General features: G+C 48.0%; 1 protein-coding gene across 1 annotated transcript; it reads left to right on the top strand.

Moving 5' to 3' along the window:
* Positions 1 to 535: 535 nt before the first annotated feature.
* KIAA0040 (KIAA0040 ortholog) lies at positions 536 to 23,513 on the top strand. Its single transcript, XM_034779858.1, has 2 exons — positions 536 to 648; positions 20,036 to 23,513. Exon 2 carries the CDS (start codon positions 20,151 to 20,153, stop codon positions 20,466 to 20,468), a length of 318 nt encoding a protein of 105 aa, XP_034635749.1. The 5' UTR covers positions 536 to 648; positions 20,036 to 20,150; the 3' UTR covers positions 20,469 to 23,513.
* Positions 23,514 to 25,633: the final 2,120 nt, after the last annotated feature.

The raw sequence follows: 25,633 nt of genomic DNA, 5'->3' as shown, positions 1-25,633 counted from the left end.
CTCTGTGTGTACTGCTGTGTATTGGTGTGCGTACTGCTGTGTACCTGGGAGCGTGGGTGTCTCTCTTCCCGGTAGCATGTGTGCCTGTGGCTAGAATGTGCCTGTTGCCTTGCGAGCTAGCACGTGCCTATGTGCTGTGGGGTGCGTCTGTGCGAGGCAGTGGGTTTTCTTATGTGGCTCTGTGCGGCTGGCGCCAGGTGTCTCTTCCTGCAGCATGTGCAGACAGGTCGCCCGTGGACCAGCGCCTGTACATCGTGTCCCTTGGTGTGGGCGTGCGGGCGGCGAACGTGCCCAGAGGACGAGGTGTCCCTCCAGTGGTTTGGGCCCCGTGGGTCAGAAGGACTGGGGGAGGGTCACGCGTGGAAAGCTGCCGCGCGGGGGAGAGGGAGCCAGCGAGAGCAGAGCTGAGCGGGAAAGCTCAAACAGGCAGGGCGCGAGCTGTGCCACGGGGCGTCCCGGGGGCCGGCCTGAGCCGGCAGCAGCCCCAGGTACCGCGGGGAGGGCGGGCAGGGCAAGGGGCGGAGCGCTGGGAGGCCGCTGGCAGCAAACACCCAGAGCCGTCAGCTCACCACTTCCTCTGGCTTCTGCGAAACTTCTCAGGCGGCGGCGCGGGGCAGGGGCAGGCGCCTCGGGGTCGGGGAGCTGCAGGTAAGCTGCTGGCGGCCGTGCCGGGGCGTGTGGACGCAGCCGCGGGGCGCTGCCCGGTCCGAGCGCGGGGTGCTCCCGGGAAGCGACTCCCCATTGGAGCGGTTGGTCACTGCGCACACAGACCGTGGGCTGGCGGAGCGAGCAGCCTGCTTAGCCCTGCTGCTCTGGGACCCCTTTTATCCAAGGCACGCTCCCAGGGCTGGGCGCACATCACCGGGAACTAGCTAAAGTATTGTCCTCCTTTAGCTAAAGGGAAACTGAGGCATGGCAGCGTCAGGGGTTTCCCTGAGGTCCCCAGCGCCGGAACGCGGCATGCAGCCTGAGCGCCCCGCCTCGGGTCAGTAAACAACACTGAACCTATGCAGCAGCCAGCTGTCAGCACTGTGGTCCAGCCCATAGGGCACTGGATTGGGAGGCAGGAGAGCTGGATCTGCCACTGGCCTTGGCAGGAGACCTTGGACACATTACTTCTCCGCTCCGTGCCTCAGTTTCCCCACCCCATTTGCTGGTCTGGTCTATTCCACTATAAAAATCTTTGGGCCAGGGACTGTGTAATGGGATCCAGAGCTCCATCGGGGCCTCTGGCTGCTACTGGATTCCAAGTTAATAATAATAAGCTGCTTGTGCTCTGGATTCTTCACTGTTATTTAGCTGTGAGCTTGGAAACAGCCATGCACCGCAGATTCAAAAAGCAGGAGCTGCCACTCCTCAGCACTGTACTGGGAGGGTTGGGGATAGGTTAGCTTCATTGTTAAAATGGCACATGCTGAACCTTTTAGCACAGTTGTCCTTGTTTATAATGAACAGCTCTGGGGTTCCTGACTTGGTATTGCCCTGGGGCTGTCTCTACTATGAGCAGCTCAGACGTCCGGGGACGCACCCTCTCCCCTCTGTGAGCTGGCCAAAAGGTATCCTCCTCATTCCAACAGGAGTGACCCTGTGTCCCCCATATCTGCCTGGGCCCTTCTCCCATTCCAGCTGCTGGAGCCAGAGAGGTGTGGAAACTGACATGAGCTGTGAAGTAGAATAAAATTCCTTGAGTTTTAAAAGGCAGAGGGCATCTCTCCCAGTCCTCAGATGCCTTTACTGGGAGCTGAGCCTGGTGTAACGGGAATCTTTGACCCACAGTTGTTACAAACGTTCTTCTGCATTGTCTGTGCCAGTCAGAGGACCTATCTGGCCTAGTCTACCTAAAGGACACCAGCCTGCTATCATTCAGGGATCCTAGTTCAAGACTCAACTCATACTCCACTTCTTTGAACTTATATCTTGACTTTAGTAAGGCTTTTGATACTGTCTTACATGACCTTCTCCTAAAACAAACTAGGGGAATGCAACCTAGACGGAGCTACTATAAGCTGGGTGCGTAACTGATTGGAAAACAGAGAGTAGCGATCAGAGGTTCGCAGTCAAGCTGGAAGGGCATATCACGTGGGGTCCCGCAGGAATCAGTTCTTAGTCCAGTTCTGTTCAATATCTTCATCAGTCATTTAGATAGTGGCATAGAGAGTACACTTATAAAGTTTACGGACGATACCAAGCTGGGAGGGGTTGCAAGTGCATTGGAGGATAGGATTAAAATTCAAAATGATCTGGACAAACTGGAAAAATGGTCTAAAGTAAATAGGATGAACTTCAATAAGGACAAATGCAAAGTACTCCACCTAGGAAGGAACAATCTGTTGCACATATCCAAAATGGGAAATGACTACCTGGGAAGGAGTACCGTGGGAAGGGATTCGGGGGGCCATAGTGGATCACAAGCAAAATATGAGTCAACAGTGTAACACTGTTGCAAAAAAAGCAAACGTTCTGGGATGTATCAGCACGAGTGTTGTAAGCCAGGGGTTCTCAACCAGCCCAGGAGGTACATTAACTCATCTAAATATTTTCCTAATTTTACAATAGGCTACATAAAAAGCACTGCCAAAGTCAGTACAAACTAAAATTTCATACAATGACTTGTTTGATCTATATACTATACACTGAAACATAAGTACAATATTTACATTCCAAATTATTTATTTTATAATTATATTGGAAAAATGAGAAAGTAAGCAATTATTCAGTAATAGTGTGCTGTGACACTTTTCTATTTTTAGGTCTGATTTTGTAAGCAAGTAGTTTAAGTGAAGTGAAACTTGGGTAGGCAAGACAAGTCAGACTCCTGAAAGGGGTACAGTAGTCTGGAAAGATTGAGAGCCACTGTTGTAAGCAAGATACAAGTAGTAATTCTTCCACTTTACTCCGTGCTGATTAGGCCTTAACTGGAGTACTGTGTCCAGTTCTGGGCACCACATTTCAGGAAAGATGTGGACAAATTGGAGAAAGTCCAGAGAAGGGGCAACAAAAGTGATTTAAAGGTCTAGAAAACATGACCTGTGAAGGAAGACTAGAAAAATTGGGTTTGTTTAGTCTGGAGAGGAGAAGAGAAGGGGGTGAGGGGGGAAGAGACATGATAACAGTTTTTAAGTACCTAAAAGGTTGTTCACAAGGAGGTGGGAGGTAAATTGTTCTCCTTAACCTCTGAGGCTAGGACAAGAGGCAATTGGTTTAAATTTCAGCAAGGGAGGTTTAGGTTGGACATTAGGAAAAACTTCCTGTCAGGGTGGTTAAGCACTGGAATAAATTGCCAAGGGAGGTTGTGGAATCTCAGTCACTGGAGATTTTTTAAGAGCAGGTTAGACAAACACCTTTTAGAGATGGTCCAGATAATACTTAGTCCTGCCATGAGTGCAGGGGACTGAACTAGATGACCTCTCAAGGTCCCTTCCAGTCCTAGGATTCTATGCTTCCTGGAATGATAGGGGCTGGTCACACTGTGAAGGCAAAGTGTGTAAGCCCCGTCCAAGGGGGAAGGGGATGGGGATGTTTGGCTTCCATTCTGTCCCCCCGCACAACAAAAATTTCATTCCCAGTTTGCAGCACTGGTGTTCAGGGCAGAGTTTTGTGACAGTGCTGGACGTGTCTGAGCCCAGGGTGCACTGGTGCTTGCATTTATGGCTAGCTGCAGAACAGATACAAAACATTGCATTGACAAGGCCTCTGGGGCTGATCCGGGAGTAGCTTGGTGCACGGGAGAGGTGCAGCCCTCTCTAAGCCAGGGTATTCATCAAGCAGAGGCAGGGCACCTCAGGCTCCCAAAAGGAGGCTGGAGAGAGACTCGAGAGGTGGGAATAGCTGGAGCAGGGCTGCCCAGCCTTCAGCCAATCTGAGTAGCTAAAACACACTTCAGTGCTTTAGAGTTTTGTTGATGAAAATCTGCCTTTTCCCCCAGGGTACTGGAACATGGGTCAGAACAAGAGCTTTGCTGAGCATGAGGGTTTCAGTTCACAGGGAGTCACAAGATCTAGAGATGGGGCTGAGCCATAAATTTTAGCTCCAATGTTGGAGGTTGGGGGGGGGGGGGGGGGGGTGGGGGGCGGGTGCAGATCCCAAGACTGCTGGTTCCAGCCAATCTCTAGTTAGAACTTTTATTGTCAGTTTCACACAGACAATTCTCAGTAAGGAGTGATGCCCCACAGCTCCAAGCAATATTCAGCTAAAGCCTCCAAGATTCACAGGGCTACCACCTCAAACCTTCAAGCAACCCAGGCTGCCTGGAGAGTCCTCCCAAAGGGCTTGCGAGCTTTGGTAAAACTTACAGCAAACCCAGCCCAAGTTTTAGATCAGTCAGAAAGAAAAATGTAAGCAAAGGAGTCATGCCAGGTTGATTATACGGGTTTTACATAGATCTAGCCAGAGCTCACAAGAGCCATCAATTAAATATAGTTTGTGTAAATACATGGAACCTATTCAAGTCACCAGAAAAGCTCTAACAGACTATAGGAAGGGATCGTCCCTGTACAGAGATCAGCTGGTATCAAATAGGATCATCAATGCTTATTAGGGCCCCACTCCCGCAATAAGCTCCATGCAGGTGAATCTCTGCTGGACTGGAGCTTCCAGGCCATGAACAGTAGATACTAGATACACTAGGGGATGGTATTTTATAGCATATTGTGAAGGATAGACCATTTACTAAATCTCATTTTAGAAGCTGTTTTGGACAAAGTTCATTAATAACATTACAAGCATACAAAGTCAGATTGAAACAGTATCATTTTGTTTGAATTATTATAAAAAGGGTCAAATTGATTGTTGTTCTTTAATTTTATTGCACTATCAGTATCTACATACACAGATTATATGTCTGAGCCTGTGCATGCTTCTATGGTTAAATTTTCAAAATAGTTTCACTTTTAACCTGGTGTTTTTAAATATTCATAACTTCCAAATCATTCACCTTTGGGGAGAAAATTATCTATGCTTGGCTTCTGTCTGATTTTTTCAGGGAGGCAGGGGAGGGAAGCTTGATCAAAATCCCTTGAGCTGTTTGTGAGCTCTGGAAGAGCTAAGGGAACATACTATTCACCATTTCAAAAACACCCTAACCAGGCTTTCTTAGGTAATGTTACAAGAAAACCCGCTGAATGTGAAACTTGCACTGACCATGAGCAATGAAACATTTCCATAAGTCTGCAGGTATGCACTGAAAAATAGCCCCAGTACTTAGGTGTGGCAAGTGAAGTTCATGTTGGTCCAATCAAAGAACTTGCAAGTGTAATGTCGACAGACTCCAGTTGTTGGCGGGTAGGATCGAACTAGGGACCTCTGGAGTTTAGTGCATGAGCCTCTACAGCATGAGCTAAAAACCAACAGGCTACAGAGCAGACTTATTTTCTCTCTCTCTTAAGTGGTCTTGGTGCTTAGGGTTACCATACGTCCAGTTTTTCCCCAGACATGTCCAGCTTTTTGGTAATCAAACCCCCATCCGGGGGGAATTGCCAAAAAGCCGAATATGTCCAGGAAAAGTACCGCCGGCCAGGCATTTCCCCTCCCACGGCTGCTGTGCTCCCTACCTCCTTGACTCTTCTGCTCTGTTTAAAGCCGAGCTGCCCGAATGCTACCGGCTTCGGGCAGCCCCCATGCTTCCGGACCCTGAGCCGCCGGTCGGGCGCTTCCCCTCCCGGGCTCTGGGGGCGCAGAGTCCAGAGGCATGGGGGCTGCCCAAATCCGGTAGCGCTCAGGCAGCTCGGCGCTTACAGAGCCCAGGAGTTCAGGGAGCACAGCAGCCGCCGGAGCCCGGGAGGGGAAGTGCCCGGCCGGGGGCGCAGGGTCCAGAGGCCTGGGGGCTGCCCGAAACCCGAGCGCTACCAGCTTCACGGTTTGCCGGGTAGCCTTTTTCACGTGGCTGGGAGGGAGGAGGGGGAATGTGGGGTGCTCAGAGGAGGGGGTGGAGTTGGGGCGGGGCCAGGGCCCCATGGAGTATCCTCTTTTTTTATTTTTTAAATATGGTAACCCTATCGGTGCTACTAGGTGGGACAGAACACACTCAGAAGGTGTGGGTGTTACACAAGTTGTTCTGGTAAAGTCAGCAGAGCCATGTACCTTGTTTAGTCATTTAGACCTGTGCAAAGGAGAAGGGGCGAACACCACCAGATAAGAATGCTAGCACTTTGCACCAGTGTAATGGTGTAGGGCAGGGCAATAGAGGTTAACCCCTAAGTTAGGCCTTGTCTACTTTAAGAAAACATGCGTCAGTGCAAGTGCATTGATCTGGACTGGTCTATATAGAGACTTTGTGTGCGGCAAGCCAGGATGTAAATCTACAGCGCTCTAGCCCACTACATACTAACTGGCCAAATGAAATCTGCTACCATGCCCCGAAAGTTCTGTAGTGCACTTTGACCTTTTAGTACACAGTAGTAGGGTCCACCCAGTCAATGCACAACAAGCAAGTCCGCTGTAGATTTACACCCCGGCTTGCCATGCACTAAGTCTCTGAGTTGAAAAGCCCTTACGCTGGTGCAAACTCCAAATGCAGGCAGGTTGTTCTGTCACAAAGTGGGACATGTAGTGTAGCTTTTTGATAAATTACCCAATTAAAGTACATAATAAGTCCCACTTTGGGGCAGTGCAGCCCCCCACATCTCCATTATGGGTTTGCAGTGGTGTTAACTACATCCATGCAGTTACACCAGGGCAAAAATTCTCTTAAATGTAGACAGGATCTTATATCTATATATTTAATAGAGTCACAGATTCCAAGGCCAGAAGAGACCATTGTGAATATCTAGACTGGCCTCTTGTATAGCATAGGCCAGAGAACTCACCCCCCCACCCCACCAATTATTTCTAGAGCAGAGCTTTTAGAAAAACAGCCCATCTGGATTTAAAAATTGTCAGTGATGGAGAAGAATCCATGAAGACACTTGGTGAATTGTTCCAGGGCAGGGAATTGCTCAAGCCATTACCCTCCAGATTTCAAGTTTTCTATTTTCTTCCCATTCCCCTCCCTTAAAAACAGCCACCCGCCTCTAGGAAATTAAATATACAAAGTGTCAGCACTGCGAGAACAAGCACTCAAAAGTCACCATATTCCACAAGTTAAAGCCCTAGTTCTGCAAAGGAATCCAGACGAGCCTTCAAGGAGTCCTGGTGAAATGAGACATGAGAGCATGTCTGTATGAATCAATTTGTAGGATTGGGGCTTGAGGTTGCTGCAATCCTATTAACTTGGCCACATTACACAGATGTAGTGCTTTCCAGTCCTTTCCCTCTTGTTCAGTGTAAATCTTAAATTTCTTTTTTAAAATATACGGTTACTACAAAATATACAGGATGTGGGCAACTCATGTTGCCGGAACAACTTTTATAATTTTAAATTTTTTCACACTTTTAGTGCTTGACCTCGCAACCTTTACATAGTATCAATCCTAATTATTTGGGTTTTGTAGGTCCAAGTTGTCAAATGAAGATCTCTAAAATTAGATGCTTAAATCTACATTGAGGTACCTAAATAAGTGACTGCCCCCCCCCAGGTGCTGAGCACCTGCAGCTCCTATTAAAGTTTGTCAGCAATGGATGTCCAGAATCTTTGAAAATCAAGTCACATCCTTTATTTAGGAACCTAATTTAGACAACTAAGATTGACAATTTATATATGAGAGACAAAAACACAAACATATCCTATTGCATGCGAATAGTTGCAGCAAATTCTTTAAGGCCAAGTTACAATAAACTTTTCTCTGACTCATTCCTACTCTATGCCTAGTGCTGTGAAAGGGTCATTATAATGCACTCATTTCTCTCTTCCATAACTGCTTTACAAGTGAACTAAGTGGCTCTCCTGAAATCAGGGCTCTGATTGCATTTGCACAGTATCTGCTTGTACCATCCTCAGCTCTAATCAGTTCTGACACCCTCCCAAAAAAAACTGACTAGCCAAATAAATCAGTCCGTAGCTCCCCCTCCTATTCCAGCCCTGAGCTCTCAAGACACAGCTCCTCAATCCCAACCCCCTGATCCTCCAGACATGGGCCTGGAGCATCAGAGGAAAGTCGGGTTTCAGAGTAACAGCTGTGTTAGTCTGTATCCGCAAAAAGATGAGGAGTACTTCTGGCACCTTAGAAACTAACAAATTTATTTGAGCATAAGCTTTCATGGGCTAAAGCTCACTTCATCAGATGCATAGAATGGAACATATAGTGAGGAGATCCATATACATACAGAGAACATGAAAAGGTGGGAGTTGCCCAACCAACTCTAAGAGGCTAATTAATTAAGATGGACTGTTGTCAGCAGGAGAAAAAACAACTTTTGTAGTGATTATCAAGATAGCCCATTTAAGACAGTTTGACAAGAGCTGTGAGGATACTTAACATGGGGGAAATAGATTCAATATGTGTAATGGCTCAGCCATTCCCAGTCTCTATTTAAGCCTAAGTTGATAGTATCTAGTTTGCATATCAATTCAAGTTCAGCCGTTTCTTGTTAGAGTCTGTTTTTGAAGCTTTTCTGTTGCAAAATTGCCACCTTTAAATCTGTTACTGAATGGCCGGAGAGGTTGAAGTGTTCTCCTACTAGTTTTTGAATGTTATGATTCCTGATGTCAGATTTGTGTCCATTTATTCTTTTGCGTAGAGACTGTCCAGTTTGGCCAATGTACATGGCAGAGGGGCATTGCTGGCACATGATGGCATATATCACATTGATAGATGTGCAGGTGAATGAGCCCCTGATGGTGCTGATGTGATTAGGTCCTATGATGGTGTCACTTGAATAGATATGTGGACAGAGTTGGCATCGGGCTTTGTTGCAAGGATAGGTTCCTGGGTTAGTGTTTTTGTTCTGTGGTGTGTGGTTGCTGGTGAGTATTTGCTTCAGGTTGGGGGGCTGTTTGTAAGCGAGGACAGGTCTGTCTCCCAACTAAAACCTCTCCAGCGCATCATCAAAGATCTACAACCTATCCTGAAAGATGATCCCTCACTCTCACAGATCTTGGGAGACAATGCCAATTTTTTTTTCAAATGAGCCCCCCCAATTATTGCACTAACAATCTTCATCTACAGAGCAAAAGGCAACAGAGGCCCTAAATAATCATTTAAAGTCAGTTGTGTGTCAGGCTTAATGGAGAGTCAGATTGGGACCCTGACAACAAGGCCTTATGGGTGTGTAAAGCCCCCCTACTTCCCTGGGCCAACTACCTGTTTTCCTAGTAGCTGTGTGGGGAGAGAACTTCTGCAGGCTCCACCTCCCACAATGCATCACCAGCACAACTGAGCCAGTATGGAGGGGGGAAGTAATTTATACCTCACCAGATCCAGGGCTGATGCATGTTACTTCCCCTTTGAGTAAGGGGAGAACCACAGTCTGGCTTGCGGTTTGCTCCTCAGGCAGCACAGTTGTACACTGCCCATTACTCAGGGCTTGTGGCAAGAAATAAGGGTCCACTTGGGCTAGACACTTTACACACACATTCAATTTATTCAGCTATGTTTTAAAGGGAAAAGACAGCCATGGCGACATTTTAAACAGTTCTGCTTTTCTGTAACCAAGTAATCACAATTTGAAAAAGAAAATTCCAACCCCCTTAAAACTTTCAAGGCAGTAAATATAAAGTGTCTCAATGCAGGAATTAAAATATACATCCTGTTTTGTCTAAAATTACTTTTCTTGTGGAGTAGAGTCTGACTTCCCATTTATGGGTAAATGGCAATACAGCCTCACACACAGAATATCCAGACAAAAACATGATATTCTGTTTGTTTGTTTTGCAGATTGATTACTATTTTTTTTCAGTTCCACAAAGATAAAGTCAATAGGAAAATACAATCAGTTCTAAAAATGTCCTTATTTACAGGAGGCTCTGGGGGGGGGTGGCTGGGAGGAGGGGATGAGTGTTGGGGTTCTAATATTTTAAACGAGAGGCTCTCACATTTACCCCCATGATGCCCCTGTGCAGGAGGGTGGGAATCTAGGCACTCCAGTGAGACACTGTTGTCTAATAGATAGGGCACTGGTCTAAAACTCAGGAGACAAGGGTTCTATTCCCATCTCACCCACTGGTGTGCTGGGTGACCTTGGACAAGTCGTGTCACTTTTCCTTGCCTCAGTTTGCCTATCTGTAAAATGGGGATGTTGATACAATTCTTTTGTGAAGCACTTTGAGATCCACTGATGAAAAGTGCTATATACGAGCTAGGTATGTCATTCATTCATTTTCCTATTTAAATAACAATAATCAAGGAGAGAGTCACCAAACTTGACTGAAGCAACATTTTGCTGCAAGTGTTCATTCCGTATAGTAGCTTATTAATGTTATCTGTTGTTTCCATTACAGTAACCCTAGAGGTCTCAACTGAGATCACAGTCCCATTGTGTTGTGCCCTGTACATTCACAATACTGAGGGAGTCTCTTCCTCTAGATTTTGGCCTGCTGAATTAAATCCGGGTCCAGCCATTTAGGCCTTCACCCTGAAGCAATGGTTCTCAGGTGCACTCCTACAGTTAGGCCTGTAAAGGGTGCACCAGAATCCACAGATGTACCTTGGGTCTATGCCAGACAGGTACGTAAATCCAGATCTGGTTTTTCCATCACCAGGGGCTACTCCCACAGTCCATCCCCAGTAGCACAGAAATCTAGGGTGGGATCTTCACCCAGTTCCAAATGAGCGAACAGACAGAAGCCAGCTTCGTTTGTAACTGCCAGAGGGAAATTCCAGGCTAGATATTTTTGCCCTCCCTTCCTCAGCACCCCATATATGGTAGTTTTCCTCTATAGTCTCCTTCTTACCTTGGGCGAGGTGTGGGCTGTGATGAAGTGTGCTGTGTACACACGTGTGCCAGTATGTATGACACATGCGCACACCATGCCCCACATGTGTGGGGAGGCATGCAGTATGAAGGTTTTGGCCAGATTGGTCCCCTCTATAGAGCTTAGTAACTGGGGTTGTCCTGTTGCGATCCAGCTGGCTTTTGCCAGTAACCCATAGGCATTGGAAGGCAAGTGGGGACGTTGCATGCCCTGCGGGCAGTAGCGTAGCTGGGGGGGGGTGCACATTTTCCAAAAGCGGCATCTTAGTTAGGGATTACCATGGCGCCAGCAGGCGGGGCCCACGCTCCGCTCTGAAGCTTGACCTGCCAGGCCGGCACTGGGCTCCTGCGGGCAAGGGGGTGGGGGGCGGCAAGACCAGAGGAGCCGGGGCGGGGGGCGCAGCACGGCTGGAGGAGCCCTGGGAGGGGCGGCACAGTGCGGCCGGAGGAGCCAGCCAAGGGGGGGGGCGCGGAGCGGCCGGAGGAGCCAGCCCAGGGGGGGGCTTTTTAATGTTTGCTCCCTCTGCTCTTAGAACCTGGCTACGCCACTGCCTGCGGGGACACATGGACGGATACTGGCATCTAGCTTCTCTCAGTTAGCTTTGCCAGCCATTCCAGTTGCAACACTGTCTTGGTGCTGGAGGGAAACCCTCCCCCAAGCTCTTTGGGGCTGAGGCAGCTAACACCATCCTGCATTGCCAGGTGGTGACACTTCCCTCCCGATGGGAGGGTCCCACAGTAAGAGGCAAGCAAACATCAGGCATGACAAGTTTGTCCCAAAGGCTGTCCTCGGCGGGATCGTGTCACAATAAAAGCTCCTTCTGGCTGGAATGCAGGAAGGAGGAGGAGTGGTGGCTACAATGGTGTAATTTGTCTGACTGTTGCTAAGGCGGCTGTAGTCACTGCACTTGGCAACCCTCCGGGCTGGAAACCGGGGGAGTAGTTGGACACCAGCCTGGTTTGCCTTCTTTTTTTCAAATCCTGCTGTACCCACTGCATACTGTTTAACCCCTAGTTGATGTGCTGTGATGCTGTCCACACACTATACACCACTGCTTGCAGCATAAAGGATCCAGCCCCACTGTGACAAGGGGCTAAGATCATTGTCTGTGGACAAATGAAGGCCATTTGTGCATTTGTTAGCTAGTCAGTCCACCCAGCCACAGGTGCCCACAGACACTCGGTCTGCTTGGCTAGGGTACATGGGGTCACCTGTTGATTTGGGAAATGCTGCTCCTGAACGCTTCCAGAAGTGACATCGCTAAGTCAGCCAATCACATTGTGCAAGGCAGTGATGCACTTGCTCCTGGAGGCAATAATAGCTTTCCATGTGCCAAGGCATGGCACTGGGTCAGGTGGCCTCATGCTCTATAGAGTCTAGAGAGAGAGAATTTTCAGTGTAGCCCATCTTAAAACATTAATGAATTAAACCTCATGATCCCCTGGTGGGGTACAGAAGTAGCACTATCCCCCATGTTACAGGTGGGGAAACCGAGGCACAGAGCAAGTAAGTGACTTGCCTAAGATCACAGAGCACTCAGTGGCAGAGGTGGGGACAGAACCCAGATCTCCTGGCTGCCAGGCCTGTGCCACCAGATCATTCTCCCCAAAAATCTCTCCCCCCCCCTAGTTTTTTGGCATTTCTACTTCTGACTCCAGCCACATCGAGGCATTGCAGAGTCACATGCAAATAAAGCCACGTGGTTCAAACATGAATGTGCTTAGCAAAGTTATGATGTGTTCACCACATGCAGATCAGGTTTGGGTTGGCATCACATAATGCACCTGCACTCAGGGACCACTCAAAATGCAAGCAAGTAGGGTCAGGAGAGTGCAAATTCCCTTCCACCCATGTTGTTTTGTGCCACGGCACGGGTTCTCCTGCTGCTGCTGCCTGTGAAATACACAGGCAGAGGGCACCACCTCAGAGAGCCAACTCTGCACCAGAACAGTGACATGGGGCTTGGGGCCAGGATTCAGTGTCAATGATATTCAGCCAGGGCCAAAGCATCACAGAGCATTTGTGTTTGTATGTGCATGCAGTTAAAGGGGATAGCTTGCCTAGGTTGATATGGGTCATGAGGAGGCCAGAATCAAGGGACACTACCCAGAAGAATTAATGCCCATCACAGACGCTAGCCTGCTACGGATATAAATTATAACCAACTGCTCCAGGTGGATGCTTCCTTTCCTCTTTAGGGCCTTAGAAGTTACACTGTGAGGGGGACAGATTGTCAGAAGAGCAGCCTGGTTGTCCACTGGGTGCTGAGTAGAGCTGGCTGCAATTTTTCATTCAGAATTTTTTTGACACACACACAAAGTTATTTTTAATGAAAAAAAAAGTGTTTTGTCAAAGCAGAAATGTTTGCCAGAACTGTCCATTTCTGATTAAATAGGGGTAAGATGTTGTTAATACTAAAACTGTTTCAGTTTTTTGGCAACCAAACTCCAAAAATATTTCTGTTTTCAGCAACCAGAACCTGAAGATGTCAGACAAAATTTTCATTTAAAAAAAAAAAAAAAATTGGCTCCACATTTTCAAGTCTTCAAAAAGTTTTGGTTTTTGGCATGTTTCTGTTTTGGCTGCTGAAAACTGATTTTTTTTTTTTTAAAAACCAACCGCCCCCCAAAAATGTAGAAAATTTAGATTAAAAGAATAAAGTTTGTTTTCATCATAATCTGTTGTTTTCATTGTTCAAAAAAGTCAAAACCATTTCCCATGCAGCTGTAATGCTGCAGTGTTTAGAAAATGCAGCTGTAAGTGTCCCAATGGGTGCAGCTAAGCGCTGAGCACTTTGGAAAAAATCTGTCCCTTGTTTTGGTGTTTAAATAAGACCTGAGCTCTTTTGAAAAATCTAGCTTCCTCAGTGGGTGCTGAGCCCTTGAGAATTTCTCTCTTGGCTTTCTGTGACTCAGCACAAGAGACATGGCCAGGGATGCATCATGGGTCTGGATTCCAGACAGTGTTTAATTTCCTGGGGGCAGAATTTCTAATGGCAGACGTCTTCATTCTCTTTCAGGCCACGCAGCACACCGTGCCTGCTGCGGTAGTGCAAAATGGCAGGTCTGACTTGGTGGAGAGTAGGGTGTCACTGCAGGCGGAGGGTAGCAAGGGACTGGCCAGTGCACACATGGCCCAAGCTGCAGTGAACAGCCCTATTTTAGGCAGACAAAGATGCTCTGTCACAGATTAACACCTTCCACAAGGGTGTCACTTCCTCCCTGTGGCCAGGCAGATCAGTGAAAGACTATGAATGGAGAATATACATGTTGAGTTACTATTTAGAAAAAGAGAGACCAGGTTTTGCTGTTCATGAAAACAGAGGATGTGACTGCAAATCCAGAGCCCTAGGCAAGTAGCAGCATCCATCCACTAATCAGATGTACTGGCCCACTGGCCAGATGTACTAGCCAGCACCACAGACACGAGCAAGAGGGTAAAACCTTGGGTATCTTTGCTTGTGAGAGATACAGAAAGGGTAAGACAGCAATAAATGGCACCCACAATAGGACAACAGCAATACAAACATGGGTCCTTTAATAAACTAGAGTCCCTGGTGATCCCCAAAACAAACACACCACAGCAGACATCTTCCATAGTTTAGTAGTTGTAGAACACAAGTGGAGTCCAGATAACCGGATTCTGTCTCTGCCACACAGTGTGTGAGAGCCAGGTCTGATTGTCAGAGGAGAGCAAATACAACCCCCACTGAAACCTCTGAAGTTAAGTGTGGGTGTGTTTAAGGCATCCATGGTTGAAAGATATGGACCTTCCCCTCTCTGCCTCAGTTTCCTCTATCTGTAAAACAGGTATTCCAATACTCACCCTGCCTCCCAGAGAGGCTGTGGGACTTGAGTTGTTAATGCAGGCCAAGCCCTTTAATAAATAACAATACTTAGCTCATATAGCAGATCTTCAGCCAGAGATCTCAAAGCACTTTGTAATCCTTGAGTGGAAAACACTAGGTAAGCATGAGATTCGATTTATTAGCCCGTAAGTCACCTGCCGGTTCTCCTAGCAGCTATCTGACCACAATCCCAGCATCATCCGTAACCTGGTCTCCTCTGTGGGGAATCAAAGCCTCCTGAGGCACTGCTCTTTCAGACAGCTCAAACCCATAAGGCAGGGGTTCTCAAACTTCCTTTGCTGGGACCGTCTTTAAAAAAAATATTTCAAGCTGTGACGACCCTCCCCCATACCATGCTTCCCTTACTTCTGCACTGCTGCTGGAGCTGGGTGCCTTGCCACCAGATACTGCCTTGCGCTCCCCCCTTCCACAATAGTCTTGTGATCCTCTTTTGGGTCAGGACCCCCAGTTTGAGAAACACTGCCATAAGGGCATTACCTTATGCAGCCCCTCAAAGGGCTTTGTTAGGTCTCTGGGCAGGCCGAGTGTGAACCCAAGAGGCGGAGCCAGCCCTCTGACCTTGCCCCAGGAAAAGGTAAGCTTTCCTGAGGGAATCTGCAGGTCAGCAGCACCTCGCCCTCTCCCCCAGGGAAGGAAACCTTACACTAGGCCACAAAAATGCTGCTCTTTCTCCTCTACAACCCCACCCACTTCTTGCAACAATTGCTAGATGAGTCACGGCGGCTGCATCATCTGTCACTCTGCCCTGGGTCAAAGAGACACACTCACCCCACCGCATTTTCTGCCACTCTTTGTTAAGTGTCTTGAGCCCTGGGTGAAAGGTGCCTCTCTGATATTCCTGGAGACTGAGGTCCTCTGTTAATGAGCCGCAAGGGCATGCTTCTCCCACCTACCTACCTCCAGACACACTCCAATGCCCACTGAGGTCCATAGAAAGACTCCCACTGATTTCAGTGGGCGTTAGATCAGGCCAAGTGCACCTCAGGCCATGACGTGCTGGGATCACTTTGAATTGGGAAAAGAATTGAGTCTACAGCTCATCTCCTGACCTCTCTGCTGAGCCTGCCCACCACAGCCAGTTATAGGAGCTGTGACCCAGATACCTAACCACCATGGCTGGGTAGATGCAGGGCTGGCGCAACCCATTAGGCGACCTACGCGGTTGCCTAGGGCACTACATTTTGGGGGGTGGCGACCACGGCGGTATTTCAGTGGCGGGACCTTCCACCGCCTCTGTGGGGGGCGGCATTTCAGGGCGGGACCTTCCTCCGCCTAGGGCGTCAGAAAAGCTGGCGGCGCTCCTGGGTAGATGTTACTACCCTCCCTCAGACAGTCAAACAGGCATCGGTCAGTAGCAATGTTCAGTCACCACCAATCTAGATCTGAACCAGTGACCTGGTGATTAAAGGCTTTGTACCCCATCCAAGCCCACCAGGAGCCCAGCTGCTGTCTGTCAGCTCTAGTCTGAGCAGCCTTCCATAGAGCTGGCTACTTGCCAAGTTAGACCAAGTAAGACAGCACTAAACTAGCAGTGGGACAAGGGGTAATAAAAATAAAATAAACCCCACAATTACCTAGGCACATTAGGGGATGGGACCATATTTACCCCACCCCACACACACACACACACAAATGTACCCCTGATTGAGAACCACTGGTCTATGTCCCCGTGGGGGTACGCAGAGGTCTTCCAGGGGATACATCAGCTCATTTAGATATTTGCCTAGTTTTACAACAAGCTACATAAAAAGCCATAGTGAAGTCAGTACACAGTTAAATTTCATACGACTTGTTTATACTGCTCTATATACTATACACTGAAATGTAAGTACAATAGTTATATTCCATTTGATATATTTTATAATTATATGGTAAAAAATGAGAAAGTAAGCAATTTTTCAGTAATAGTGTGCTGTGACACTTTTCTATTTTTATATCTGATTTTGTCAGCAAATAGTTTTTAAATGAGGTGTAACTTGGGGGTACACAAGACAAATCAGACTCCAGGAAGGGATACAGTAGTCTGGAAAGGTTGAGAGCCACTGAAATAGATGATTTTTTGGTTTGGTGGCTGTGGCGGACCATGTACCCAAGGCCCCTTTGTGGCAGGGGTAGGACGGGGGCCGGCGCCTCACCACTCAAATCCGAACACCCGCCTCTCTGCGGGCAGTCAGTGACGGCCTGTTGGCCTTTCTCCCTACTATCACCCCATCTGGCATGGTAGCACAACCTAGCGGTCGGAGTCTATATAAACCCCCTTACAAGCAGGGTAGCACGGCCTAGCGGCCAGAGTCCATATAAGATCCCTCACGGTTCGGGGTGGAGGGAGTAGGGGGACTCGGGCCCACCTTCTCCACTGAGCCCCGACCCAGGGCCCTGATAGTGGCAAGCTCTCCTTGCCCCTCACGCGGCGGGGATCCGTCCGCAACATGCCGAGTGTCAATGCAGCGCTAGTGCTGTTTGTCTCTAGAGTTCCCCTGGGTCACTTCCTACCGTGTATACCAGTTCATCTGTGGCCGGGGGTCCTCCAGTCTGTTCTTCCCCTGGGACGTCCTCTGTCGGGGTCTTATGTAGTGCCTCAGGTTGACTGACTCCCGGATCCTGGCTCGCAGGCCCTCCCTCTGCAGGAGCTAGCGGCGTGCATCCTTCTCCTCCGGCGGTCAGCCCAGACTGAGCTGATCTGCAGGCTTTTATAGCTGTTCTCCAGTTGGAGCATGCCCAGCAGAGCTTCCGGGGTGTGGCTTCCTCTGCTAGGAAGGAAGGGTTAACCCCTGCTGTACCAGTGCGGGGCCACTCCGCCCCATCAAAGTGGCCAAACCAGAAAATCCACACACAAAATTTCGGTTAGTTTTGAACCGAAATTGAATTTTTTTGGTTTCTCTCACTGAAACGAAAAACCAACATTTTGTTCAGATCAAATGAAATTATTCAAATGTTGATTCGAACTTACATTTTCAGAACAAAATGTTGAAACGCTTCATTAAAAAAAAGTTGAAACTAAGTGTTTTAACATTTCCCCCCCAAAAAATTTCAGGTGTTTTTTCAGCCAAAGCTATTCGCTTAATTCAGCTCAAATTTGTTAAGTGTTTCGGTTCCCCAGAAAATGCATTTTTCAGTGAATAATAAATCCACCCCAAAAAAATTAGTCCAGCTTAACTGCTGGGACCTCGGGGACTAATCAGGGTGAAGACACAACCCCTGTGGAATCACTTGAAAGCAGGTCTTGTGGATTCATTGACAACTTGGCCATTGCCCATATGAAACATGAGAGTAATGACTAACGGTAAGAGTTAGACCAGGAGAGGCAGGAGCAATGTAGCACGCTGACAAGGGGGAAAAGTGGTCTGGGCCGCTGCCAAGAATGCAGTGCTCTGCTGGTTACGTGCACAGCTAGGGGAATGCCATTGTTACGTCAACCTTTGTTGAAACGTGTGGGAGGCGAACCATTATCCACTGTACAAGAAACCTCGACTGCGAGAAACACTCGGTTAAAAAATAAAACCGAGGGCTGCAGGGAGTGGGTGGCTCGGGGGATGAGCAGTGGGCTACAGAGCCTTTAACTTCAGAGTCACAAGTTGAAATCTAGCGCTGGTCTGCACAGGCTGAGCAATGTTACTATCTAAATGCTGTAGGTGTGTGTACACTGCAATCCAAGCGGTGACTGCAGCTCAGGGAGGCAAACCCATGCTAGGTTTACCCGTGCTAGAATGGCTAAAAAAATAGCAGTATAGATGCTGTGCAAGCCCGCTGGAACCCTGGGTGTATACTTACATTGCTAGCCTGTGCCACCACTTCTATGCTGTTGTTTTTAGCCACCTTTCTACCCAACCTGCAATCACACCGTGGACTGCAGCACAGACGTTCCGTGTGGTAGTCTGTACGCTGGACTGGTCAGCCCACTTTCTGGTCCTCATTACGGAAGCCACCATCACAGTCTCAGCCCAGAGGTGAACTGCCAAGTGCACTGTGTAGGCTGCACTCAAAGCTCACCAGAGGCGGCTGTCATGCTTAACCAGGGTTGAGGCATTGTGGAAAGACTAGAGACTCCCAGCTAAAGCCTCACCAACTTCTACCCCAAATGCAAGGCACACTTCCTCAACTTGCCTTCTCCAGCCTCAACGCAGAGCTGCATGTACTTAAAATAAATCTACCCAAACAAACACAGTTCTCTTCTGGGGAAAGGAGGAGAAAGAGAATGACCCACACAACAAACATGAGTCATGTCACATAATGCATGATTGGAATGTGCTCAGACACTACCGTGTCGAGGGCAGCATAGGAACCTGAATAGAACTGGCACCCTGCACTAAATTTCCTTTGCAAGAGATCATTGTAAAAGCAAGTGAAGAATCAGTTTGAAAGCGTCCCTCCCCATCTGCATTGTCTACCATCATTCCACCATTTCAGTTTGCTTTTCCAGCCACGGACACATGCTACCCCTTTTCTTAGGGGGCAGTGACCATACAGACGTACAGCCCAGTAGTCAAGGTAGGAATGAGCAAGCCTCAAAAGGTCTCAAGAGTCAGTCCAGATAAAGCACTCACACATTTGGATAATTATCTTATCCTCTCTAGGAGGGAAACCTCATGAGACCAGCCTCTCTCATGTGTGTCACTGCTTCTGGTCTCCAGGGGAACCCAGAAGCACAGAGCTCTGTGACAAGGAAAACTAGGGTGAAAAATGTTGTTCAGAGTAGTTTGAACTTATTAGATATTCTTATTAATTCTTCTTAGCGCTGAGTTCATAACAAAAACCCAGACACAAACACTCCCCAAACTCTGGAAATTCCCATATACAAACATAGTGTCTCTAGTGCTTATTGTATTCAAAGCAATAAGTCCTCCTGCGGCTCAGACCCTATGCTGCCATGCCAGAGGCAGGAGTTTGATGCCTGACTCTGGTCCCATTTGCCCTGGCCCAGAAGGGGTATGGGAATATGGTTTCAGTCTATAGGAGGAGGGGATCCATGGGCTTACTCTGCCAAAGTCCTGTCATTCAGCAGAAGCGGTGAAAACAGCCTAGGCAGTGTAAGCCAGCCCCCTCAGAACTCAAGCCCTTCGGGGAACTCGGTAATTTTAGGAAGACAGCTACAGTGTTGGGTTTACATTGTTCCTGCAGCCAGTGGGGAATTCTTTGGGAACCTGGACCACGGCAGGTTTGCTGGAGGCTCTTCAGCATTGCTGGGCGGAAGGTCTGCGTGATTCAGCCCACAGACCAAGCATCCCAAACCATTGCCCTTTTGGGAGCTGCAAACTCATCTCTGAAGCTGGCTGAGCGCTCACCGGGCTGGCAGGCCCCATGGGGAGCGTTCAAGCTTTGTTGATCAAACGTGGATTTCAGGGCAGCCTCCTGATTTCCTGTTGTTTCCTCTGTCTTCACAGGCACTGACCAGAGCTGCTGCTGGGTTCCATTTGCCTTCCCTCAGGGCTGAACACCCAGCAAGGGGACTGCACCAGCCACAGGTGGGGAGAACAGGTGTCCAGCCAGCCAACTGCCATGGAGCAGGTCAGCTCCTTCTTCGACTCACTCTGGAAGCTCATTCACGCCAAGCACCAGGAGGGCATCTTCAACACTGTCTGCCTGGCCGTGCTGTTGGGGCTGCCCTTCCTCGTCCTCCTCGTCGTCCTCGTCATCTGCTGTCACTGCTGCTTCTGTAGACGGCAGGGCAAAGGCAGCAGCAATGGCAGCAGCAGCAACGGGCAGGTCCCAGCAGAGAGGAACAAAAAAAGGAAGAAGAAGGGTGAAGAGGACCTGTGGATCTCGGCTCAGCCCAAGCTATTCCTGCTGGACAAGACACCGTCACTGCCCGTCTAGTCGGAGGGACGGAGCAAAGACCTTCCTCCCAGTGAGACCTTCTGGCCATGTGCTGCAAGGAGCTGCTGTGATGGCTCCGTCTCCTTTGATAATGACTTTAAAACCAGGACTTTCAGGACAAGCCAAACAACTAGTGAGAGCACGGAGATATCACTAGAGGGCACGCAGTCCAGCATGTCTTTACGTGCACAGCCAGCATTGCACTAGGCAAGGTCCTCCAGGACAAACACATCCATGTGCACAAGGACATGCGTGCACTCACACGTACAAGCATTCATGCAGCTATGTGCACAACATACTTGCACTCCCATGCAAACACGCCTAATGTCACGTGCACATGGACATACGTGTACATGGCACATGGACGGGCACATTGACATACATGTACACAAGAACATACACACATGCACTTGAAAACTAACCCATCCTGGCACTCCTCTGCGCACACATGGGTGCATGCTCCTGGGCAGATATAAGCACAAGGTTACAGCACAATGAAAAGGGTTTTCCTTCACACCGTGGCAAGCTATTGCTTCACAGCTCCTGAAGACAGAGGTATCCAGCCCACTGCCAGAGCTTCCCATGGGGCTTCCTAATCCAGCCCTGCCTTACAGACCAAAAGACGCTCCCCCAAGGAAGCAAAGCAGGCGCCCCTACTGCTGGCAGTCATCCCCAGAACAGAGGATGGCAAGAACAGATCAAACATGGCACAGTAAGGGACTGAAACCTTTGCACTGGCACTACAAAACCCGTCTAAGACTGGCCTCAGTGCAGCCTGGTCCTTTGGCAGATCATTCTGCTGCAGGGAAGGTGGCTTCATTTCTATACTGCAGCAAGAGAGGAGACTCCAGCTGATGCTACACAGAAGCTTGGTTCCAGCATTTGAGTTATTTATTTAATGACTACTAGAAAGGGTTCATTCGTGGACCAAAGGCCCACGTATACTATTCGGGCCTCGGAACATTGACTCCATGCAATAACTTAGGCCATGCGCCCCCCAGACACACACGCAGCCAGAGCCACACTCTCCCAGACACACAGGCATGCCCATGTAGCACGCCCAGACAGTGGTACGCACAAATGGGCACACACTGGTGTGGAGTAGCTCCTGCCATCCAGCTGTGCCGCTGGTCCAGAGAGCATTGCAAGGGCAGATGGCTCTGGAATGGAATACAACACAAAGACATAGCAGGGGGCCTGAATCCAGATACACTTCATACCTCCCGCCCACCAAAGCTTCCCTCCCTCCCTGCCCAACCCTAAGAGAGATTGTCCTAGACAGAACCCCCACACACACATTTCACAGATGTGTGTTCCTCCCACTCCTGAGACCTTACTCTTCTTCTCAAGCAAGGCAGCTCATCCCATCCCCGCAGGTAGCCAGTCAGTGGGCCACAACTATCTGTGCCCCCTGCTCCATCTCTGACCCCACCCACGCCCTCTTTGACTTCAAAGTCTGTTTCCCAGTGGTCCTGCCTGACTCCTCCCCATCCATGCACTATTGTAGTTATCATCAAGGCTTATTTAAGTCTCATTTACATGGTTTGCAAATAAACAGAGTGGGTGGACACCTCGTCTCATCTGCTCTTTCCAACAAGCCAGTCAAAAGACAAATATTTTTGCTGTAAAGGCTCTGCTGGGAACATTCTGCTTTAGATTGTTTTTAGCCTCCAGAGCAGACTTCCCAGACAGTTCAGGGAAACACACAAACCCATCCAGACCAGCCCTGGCACACCCTCCAGCATGGCAGACTCCGGTGTGGTGACCTCATCTGCAGCAGAGTGTCTCACCCACCCTCCACTAGAAGAGCTCTCTGCCTCTAGGATACCCCTCTGCTAGGGTATGCAGGCAGCAGGGAGAGCTGGCCTGGGGCTTACAGAATCAGCCACTTCTGCTGTGCCCTCAAAGTGCAGCCCAGTTTGTCCGACTTTGTGACATCACTTCATGGGGTTTGGCCCTCACTCAGCTATGTTGTTTGGAGCCTCAACCCCAGACTCCTCCTCACCCAAGCCCTTTATTCACTTCATCTGCATTAAAAAAAACAGGGACCCCCAATTTCAAGGCTGAGAGGATAAGAGTCAGATTTAAGCTTAAACAGCCTTAAGGGAAGCCTGATCCTAGATACCAACTCTCCCTGAACCAACTCCCCCACTGCCCCAACTTCTGCTCTGGGATATTTGATTATTTCTCTCTCCATTTACAAAATGATGTAATTTTATAATCTCTCTCTCTCTCTCTCTCTCACACACACACACACACGGGCAAAGCTAGAGGAAAACATAACTGGAGCTACGAGTACTTAACTGGCTGTCAGAGAGGAAAATATAGCTAGTTGTGACATGGCTATCTTAGGGCTACAACTGTTTTGCTCTGCCATAGTTAAAAGACCCAGAAAGGTATGCTGGAAAAATGTTTCCTGTGAGAGCGCTCAACCCTGTCAGGACCAGAAAGTCAAAGGAAAGGGCCATGTCTGCATATCAGCACTCTACCACAGGCCCAAACCATTAAATCCAAACACGCCCAAACTTTGGGGAAGTTCAAAACCCTACCCAAACTTTATAGCCCTGAGCCATCTCTTTAATGGACTGAACCCACCAGCCCAGAACTCCAGCTCCAAGATGACTTGGCCCCATCTCTACCCACCACATACAGTCAAAAGAGCAAAGCTTAGGAAGCTGCTTGTATGAGAGCCATCTTCTTGGCCAATACCAGGGATCGAACCAGCACTTCCAGAACTGAAACCAAGAGCATCTGTAGCGTGAGCTGCTGAAGACCCCTGTCCTCTATGGGTCTGTGTGACACATGCTAACCAGCAGGTTCCATCTGCACAGCCAATGACAAGGCAGTGTCTGATGCATGTTCAGTACACCCTGATAAGGCCCACCTGGGCTCAGGTTCCTACAGCTAGCTCTGCTCTGACACTGTGGAGAACAGCCTCTGCCTTGCAAGCAGTTCTTCATGTGCATGGATCTGGATTTCAGTGTCAGCCTCTTCTGCACAGTTCATGCTCAAGAAAAATTTTAAAATAAAACTTTTTTTTTTCCCAAACTCCTGAGAGTGGTTTTGTCTCCAGATCTGAGCCATTTCTTTGTTTGGGAAAATCTTTTTACACCATCTCACTGGCCTTGGATGAGACCTTTGTTGACATCAGTTGAGAGGAATGCTGACGGGAACCTCTTTTCAGCCAGTCACAGATAAATTATTCTTAAAAGGGCAGTTTCCGATTCGTAATGTTTAATGTGTCTCCTTGCTAATGAGTGCAGGCAAACCTCTCTTGGCAGGAAAAAATGTGGGAGGAGGAAGAGTTATGCTTCTGCTCTGTATGAGTTGGGATGCATGCAATATTTTCCTTCGTGGGGTTCAGTCGATCTTAGTTCCAGTCTGGTTTAGGTCACAAGTGAGGAAAGCTTAATGGCGCTCATCCAGTCCCTCATAGCTGTTTGTATTGTACATATCACAAACACACCGACTGAAAAGCTGGGTTGAAGTGGAGAGGCCAAAAGAGCACAGTGTGTTGGCTGTATATGAGGTGCTAAGCATTTTTCAAAATCTGACCTTATTTACATACAATTTATTTAGGGGTCATGAGAGGAGGTTTTGGAAAAATATAAACAGTATACACATATAAATTAAACAGCAATAGGTCACCAGGGCCAGATGGCATTCACCCACGAGTTGTGAAGGAACTCAAATATGAAATTCCAGAACTAACAACTCTGGTATGTAACCTATTGCTTAAGTCAGCCTCTGTATCAGATCTGTACTGGAGGATCATTAATGTGACATCAGTTTTTTAAAAAGTCTCCAGAGGTGATTCTGGCAATTCCAGGCCAGTCAGCTTAACTTCAGTACCAGGCAAATTAGTTGAAACTACAATAAAGAACAAAATTATCAGACACACAGATGAACACAATTTGTTGGAGAAGAGTCAACACAGTTTTCATAAAGGGAAATCATGCCTGACCAATCTATTAGAATTTTTTGAGGGGATCAACAAGCCTGTGGATAAGGGCAATCTAGCGGATATAGTGTGCTTGAACTTTCAGAAAGCCTTTAACAAGGTCCCTCCTTACCCTTTGCTTACTCTTAAGCAAAGTAAGCAATCATGGGATGAGAGGGAAGGTCCTCTCATGGGTCAGTAACACGTTAAAAGACAGGAAACAAAGGGGACAAATAAATGGTTAGTGGAGAGAGATAAATAGCAGGGTCCCCCAAGGATCTGTACTGGGATCAGTACTGTTCAACATATTCATAAATGATCTGGGAAAGGGGGCAAACAGTGAGGTGACAAAATTTGCAGATGATACAAAGCTACTCCAGATAATTACGTGCAAAGCGACCAAGAAGAGTTACAAAGGGAACTCACTAAACTGGGTGAGTGAGCAACAAAATTGCAAATGAAATTCAAACATTGATAAATGCAATGTAATGCACATTGGAAAACATAATCCCAACTATACATACAAAGTGATAGAGGCTGAGTTATCTATTACCACTCAGGAAAGAGATTTTGGAGTTATTGTGGATAGTTCTCTGAAAACATCTGCTCAATGTGCAGCAGCAGACAAAAAAAGCTAACAACGTTAGGAACCGTCAGGAAAGGAATTGATAATAAAACAGAAAATATCATAATGCTACTACATAAATCCGTGGTACACCCACACCTTGGAATACTGCATAGAGTTCTTGTGGCTTCATCTCAAAATTGATATATTAGAATTGGCAAAGGTGCAGAGAAAGGCAACATATGGAACAGCTTCTATATGCGGAGGGATTAAAAAGACACGGGCTGTTCAGCTTAGAAAAGAAACAACTAAGGGGCGGATGTGATAGATGTCTATAAAATCATGAATGGTGTGGAGAAAGTGAATAAGGAAGTGTTATTTACCCCTTCACCTAACACAAGAAGCAGGGGTCACCCAATAAATTAATAGGCAGCAGGTTTAAAACAAACCTTCACACAATGCACAGTCATCTTGTAGAACTCTTTTCCATGGGATGTTGTGAAGACCAAAAAGTATGTCTGGGTTCAAAAGAGAACTAGATAAGTTCATAGCGGAAAGGTCCGTCAATGGCTATCAGCCAAGATGGTCAGGGATGCAACCCCATGCTCTGGGTGTCCCTAAACCTCCAACTTGCAGAAGCTGGGACTGGACAACAGGGGA

The sequence above is a fragment of the Trachemys scripta genome, chromosome 8 (genome assembly GCF_013100865.1).
Source record: "Trachemys scripta elegans isolate TJP31775 chromosome 8, CAS_Tse_1.0, whole genome shotgun sequence".
In the NCBI taxonomy this organism is placed as follows: domain Eukaryota; kingdom Metazoa; phylum Chordata; order Testudines; family Emydidae; genus Trachemys; species Trachemys scripta.
Note: the sequence above shows the minus strand (reverse complement) of the source record. Positions and strands in the feature narration are given on the sequence as shown.

Coding starts and splice junctions, on each gene's coding strand:
- KIAA0040 (XM_034779858.1), top strand. CDS start 20,151: ATGGAGCAGGTCAGCTCCTTCTTCGACTCACTCTGGAAGCTCATTCAC.